The 6,057-nt window shown below is 41.6% G+C and overlaps 1 protein-coding gene across 1 annotated transcript; it reads right to left on the bottom strand.

Annotated features, from left to right (window-relative positions):
• Nucleotides 1-545: 545 nt before the first annotated feature.
• LOC127623841 (uncharacterized) lies at nt 546-3,089 on the bottom strand. The gene is made up of 3 exons (XM_052098395.1): nt 2,482-3,089; nt 2,251-2,386; nt 546-1,767 (listed from the first exon to the last, which is right to left on the bottom strand). The coding sequence occupies exon 3, from the start codon at nt 1,644-1,646 to the stop codon at nt 1,044-1,046; it is 603 nt and encodes a 200-aa protein (XP_051954355.1). The 5' UTR covers nt 1,647-1,767; nt 2,251-2,386; nt 2,482-3,089; the 3' UTR covers nt 546-1,043.
• Nucleotides 3,090-6,057: the final 2,968 nt, after the last annotated feature.

Below are 6,057 nucleotides of genomic sequence, written 5' to 3'. Positions count from 1 at the left end.
AATCACAGAATTAAATAGAACTTATAAAATGTTAAAAAGAACAAATTATTAAAACATTATAAAACCTACACACACTATTAAAATCCTCAAAAGCACATTCTGGGATTGGTGAGTCCTTCAGCTGCATAGGTCATGAAGACTTTTTTGGAGCAGTAAAAGTACTTCACCTCTGCTGACTGATAAAAAAAGGCTGTCTAGGTGGCTCATTGACATCCTGCAGTAGTCAAGTCAAGTCAAGTTTATTTATAAAGCACACTTAAAAACAACAAATGTTGTAACCAAAATGCTGTACAATATTTTACAAACATTAATCACAGAATTAAATAGAACTTATAAAATGTTAAAAAGAACAAATTATTAAAACATTATAAAACCTACACAGACTATGAAAATTCTCAACCAACATTATAAACATTTAACATTAAAACCCAGGTAGAGATTAATTAATCTATTATAAACACACACACACACACACTATATATATATATATATATATATATATATATATATATATATATAACTTATTCCAAATAAAACCTCAGTCAAGTAAAAAAAACATTAAAGTACTATCAAATATATACTTGAATATATAATATAAATAGACAACAGAACATTTGACAGCCAACTGACAGTATGAGTGTGAGAGTAATTGAAAACATCAGTTTTGTCTTTGTGAGTGAGTGAGTGACTGAATGAGTCAGTGAGTCTCAGTTCTACGCCCGTTTCTCCACCATCCATCTCTGCTTTTCAGTCTCATAAAATGCAGACTTCTGGAATTCAGTCCAAGTCATCTCTCCCATCATGCCCTGGGACTGGTACATGTACAAAACCTTGGTGGGACAGTAAATGTACTTTCCTGGGACTCCAGGGAAATAGGCGTGGATGTGAGGGTTGTTGGGGCCTTGTTTGAGAGGCAGATGACAGGACCTGCACAGGCGACCAGCAGGATGAAGCTCTACAGATTTCCTCTTTTTCCTCTCTTCTGTTACCCTCTTTTATTCTGCCCCTCTCTGTTTTGAGGCGTCGAGCTCCCGAAAAAATCCTCAAAAGCACATTCTGGGATTGGTGAGTCCTTCAGCTGCATAGGTCATGAAGACTTTTTTGGAGCAGTAAAAGTACTTCACCTCTGCTGACTGATAAAAAAAATGGACTGAGGAACCGTCACCAAGGTAACGAGATTTTGGCTGCCCACAACTGAGACAATTCCTGGTTTTCTTTAGCTGTTGTTGTTGGTGCAATTGCTGAGCTGTTAGCTGCCTCTCCACAATCTCCTTCACCATCATCACAAGTGTAGCCTGGGTCAGAGGAGCATCCTGGGAAGTACTCACCACTGGTGGATTTACAGGAGCAGGTTTCAAGGCTGTGACTGGTACACTGACTGTCTCACTGCCTTCTGTCAGACGCTGCCAAAGCTGCTGAGTCTCCAACAGCTTCTCTGGGCTGGTGTTCAAGGAGGAGCTGGTGTTCATTAGCTTGGCAAGGTGTTTCACATACCGAGAGATATGCTGCCTTGTGGTTGGATGAAGGAGACTATTGGGGTCTTTGCAAGATCTGTGCACAAGGGCAGCATAGTCAGCATCCACCTGCTTCAGCATGTCTTTCTTCCCATGGTGCTTTGCTAGAAGTCCATCAATGGCATCTCTCATGAGTTGCGCCCACCGGTCCAGTACGAAGATACGTCCACCAGTCTTAATGGGTCCTGTGCGTGCAGCACGGGGAGAGGCTGTCAGGGGCAGTGAGGAAGTGCTCAGCAGATCTGTAGAAGAGCTATAAAACAATGTTAATAGTAAGTCACGTAGGTATGCGAGTATGTTAGTATGTGTCTATATGAATAGTACCTCCACGTGTGTGTGTTTTTTAATTTAATTAATTTAATTTTAATTTGACCAATTGTCACACATTATACATACATTTCTGCATATACATGGTGAAATTATTTATTTTTCACATATCCCAGCTAAGCTGGGGTCAGAGTGCAGGGTCAGCCATGATCACGAGCCCCTGGAGCAGATAGGTTCAAGGGCCTTGCTCAAGGGCCCAACAGTGGTGTCTTGGTGGTGTTGGGGCTTGAACCCACAACCTTCTGATCAGTAACCCAGAGCCTTAACCGCTGAGCCACCACTGCCCCCGGTATGTGTGTGTGTGCGTGTGCGTTCGTCCATGTATGCTTGTGTGTGAGAGGGTAAAATAAATTGTTATGGAATATGAATGGGTCCAGCCGACAACAATACATGTGCCAACATGATTTACCTGTTTGTCTCTCAGAAGATGTGTATTTTTTTTTTGGAGTGGCAAACCACTGTGAGGGCTCCACCAGCTCCTCTGATGGTGGGAAGGCACAGGTCTCAGCACTGAGAGATACCAGGACACGTGCTACGTCCATCTCCTAAAAAGCAGGCCCAATAAGGTTAAATATCAATGGCACAAATCTGAAAGTGCATGTGAATTCAAACGTAAAAAAGTAAATTCAGTGCATCTTACCTGAGAGACGTTCCCTTCAGAAGGAGCCCAAACCTCTCGCCCATGTCTCTGGCTGACACGTGAAGCGCTGGATATTTGGCCTGCCCAGTCACCTTCGTAGATGCCATGTTGAGCTCTGCAATTAAAACAGGGTCAAACACTCCCGGTAGGACCACGTCAGGCAGCTTCAGGTCCACCAGCCTCTGAAAGTTCCAGTGAACCACTCCGGTCATCCCCTGGGCCTTGAACAGCTCGGTAGAGACGTTGTTGCCCCTCACCAACCGAGCCTGGTGAAAGTGGAAGCCCTCCTGCTGAGAGGTTCCTCTGATGGGGATCCAGATAGGAACAGCAGCTCCTTCCCCTTTTACGTGGTTCAGCTGCAGACAAACTCCTCCCGTTGAGGTGCATATTTGTCTTGCAGGGAGGGGTTGTTTTTTATCGTCATTGCCTCAGCGGAGGGGTCCTGTCTTAAATGCCCTGATGGGCCTCTTCTGAACTGTCCTCCTTTCGGGAAAGAACGCCATCTTCTTCATCCTGTAGATTTAAAGCACATGTAGATTTAAAGACTAATTTAGTTAGTGTTGATAGATAAAACAAATATTAATGGAAGTAACATGTAATATGTCATTATTAATAACACATACTACATAGTAATACTATTATTAATACTGATAAGAGATGTAATGGTAGTTCACATGTAGATCTTATTTTCTGAGAATTATGTTTTATCTAGAATGTGATAATATATTTGTATTACCTACATTGCAAGGTGCAGTATAGAGCAATTAATTAGTAAACATACAAAGTTGTACAGTAACAGAATAGTGATATAATTGCGGTCATTGCAGACAAACAAAACAGTAACGTTATCAATATGAGCTAATGTCCTTAGCGATGTTTAACAGTAACTTAGCTTCCATTCACAAGTATGGAAATGACAAAGGTAAGCTAATAACTGGTAAGCTGGTAAATATATAACGTTATTGTACTTCACATCATCATTCAGGTTTCATTGTATTTAGGCCCTACTATAATAATCTAAATACTCGTATGATAGACTATGTTGTGTAAACGAAGTTTGTAATTTTTCCGCAGTTCACGTTCGTTAGTTTAAGTGTATTCACGTCAACAAAAATAACTTCAATCAAATCTTGAATACCTAACCTTCCGTTTAAATTGTCATAAAATATAGTCATTGAGAGTGTTAAAAACAACGAAAACTATCAAATAAAATACTAAATCAAACATTATTTACCTTGATTCTAGCGGTTGATATGCAATTGAGACGTTGTGATTAACGTTATCTGCGCCTGTCTGTCTCCCTTACAATACGAAAATGCGGAACAGCGACACTCATGTCAACGTGTGGCCACAAATATATTACATCCGTAGTGTAAGACACTACCATAGGGAATGAATGGGAAAAGTTAAGGGAAGTTAAGCTTAACTATTTTCGGCTCCCGCGCGGACCGGGGTTCGATTCCCCGACGGGAGTAATAACCTTTTTTAACATTATCATCTAAAAGGTCAATGGTCAGAGTGGGCAAATCTGAGATCTTATGAGACGGAAAAAGCTTTAAGGAAATTGAGGATATTCTGCAATATCTGTCTGCAAGGTCAGATCCAGTACCAGTTTTGTCAAATTACAGGTTTTCACACATTTGAGAAGCAGAATCATGTATTTTTTGTAGCACATGGTATTTTAATTTTTTAAATATAAGTTCAAATTCAAATGAGCTTTATTGGCATGACAAATTGTACATTGTATTGCCAAAGCATTTATAGGAGCATGAAAAATGACAGAGTAGAACAAATTCTGTATTGAACAAGTGTGGAAAAAAATAAATAAATATATATAATAATAATTAACAGTGTATATGAGTGAGTGTGAGTGAGCATGTGTGTGTAGTGTGTTTGTGTGTGTAGTGTGTGTGTGTGTGTAAATGGGGCATCACTGTTTGGTCGACTCTTCCCTCTTTTTGTGGCAGGAGTTGATGTATTTTGCTGCTAGTGAAATGCAGTCTCTTTGTTCACCAAGACTGAAACACAAACCTTAAAGCAAACACAAACTAAATGAACGTATGAACGACTATTAACCAATATCATTTTAAACAAAACATTTATCCAACCACATATGCCACACAATTACACTTATCTGTACAAATTGCAATACCTGACAAGTACTTCAAAATTAAACGGGTCATCACAAATTTCACTTATACTAATTGTATTTCTCCCCACAGAAATCTTTAGTAAAAACCGAAAGACTTTAAACACAGAAACGAATGATGGTCTTACAAACTGAGTTCAAGTGAGAGAAACACATTTCACAAAAACAGCAACAGACATAAATACAACGAATAACGACTCGGTTACTAACGTAACCTCGGTTCCCTGAGAGGAGGGAACGAGTATTGCGTAAGTAGCTTACGCTATGGGAAAACTCAGTTTCTCGAGAAATATTGAAGTCTTTATGTAAAACGCATTGCAGCTGCACAGCAGACAGTAATGAGCGAGGTAGCTCGGCCATTGGCCGCGCTGCGGCAACTGCTCGAACCAATGACGGGGCGACTCTGAACGCGCGACCAATGGGCACGCGCCTCGCGTTCGCGCGCTCAGAGCCCGCCGAAATTAGCATAGCCAGGCTATATAATGGGCACCCCGTCATACGAGTTCCTTTAGGTTCAATCGACTGAAGCCAACTGATCAAGCACAAGCATGGCAGCTTACGCAATACTCGTTCCCTTCTCTCAGGGAACCGAGCTTACGTTAGTAACCGAGTCGTTCCCTATCGAGAGGTCTCTCCTATTGCGTAAGTAGCTTACGCTATGGGAACACCATGTAAAACGCCGTGCGTGCTGACTTCGCTCTATAAAGCCAGAGGCAGATGCCTGAGCCTTAAAGCAAAGTGATTATTCCACGAGCCGGCCAACGGCGAGCTACATAACGGGATAGTATAGAGCGCCCTTCCAAGGTGGTCCATGGTGGGGCGCTCATAGTACAAACACAAGCACATATCTTATGTACTGAGTTTTCTATGTACTGATATGCATAAAAAATCCTTTAAGTCAGTCAGAGACGGACCTTGTAAGGGAGGAGATAATGCTCAGCGTATACATACTCCAGTCCGTTCTACAGTCAGGCTGATAGAATGTTGGAATGCATTTTTTCTATGTACTGATATGCATAAAAAATCCTCTAAGTCGGTCAGAGACGGACCTTATAAGGGAGGAGATAATGCTCAGCATATACATACTCCAGTCCATTCTACAGTCAAGCTGATAGAATGTTGGAATGCAATGAGGGGACCTGTAGGTTATAAAACCTGATAAATGTCGAAGGCGAGGCCCAGCCCTCTGCCGCACAAATATCTTCAATGGGTATCCCACTCGACCAAGCCCACGACGAGGCCATGCTCCTCGTAGAGTGAGCTCTGACGCCTAAGGGGCATTGAAGGCCCTTGGCTTCATAAGCTAGCGCTATAGCATCCACTATCCAGCACGATATTCTTTGCTTTGAGACTGCGAGACCTTTAGTGCGGCCGCCAAAGCATACAAATAATTGTTCCGTCTGTCTGAACAGGGCAGAACGTTCCAA

This window comes from Xyrauchen texanus, chromosome 30 (genome assembly GCF_025860055.1).
Source record: "Xyrauchen texanus isolate HMW12.3.18 chromosome 30, RBS_HiC_50CHRs, whole genome shotgun sequence".
Taxonomy (NCBI): domain Eukaryota; kingdom Metazoa; phylum Chordata; class Actinopteri; order Cypriniformes; family Catostomidae; genus Xyrauchen; species Xyrauchen texanus.
Note: the sequence above shows the minus strand (reverse complement) of the source record. Positions and strands in the feature narration are given on the sequence as shown.

What these genes read in the sequence shown, in the direction of transcription:
- LOC127623841 (XM_052098395.1), bottom strand. Translation starts at nt 1,646, where the DNA reads ATGAGAGATGCCATTGATGGACTTCTAGCAAAGCACCATGGGAAGAAA.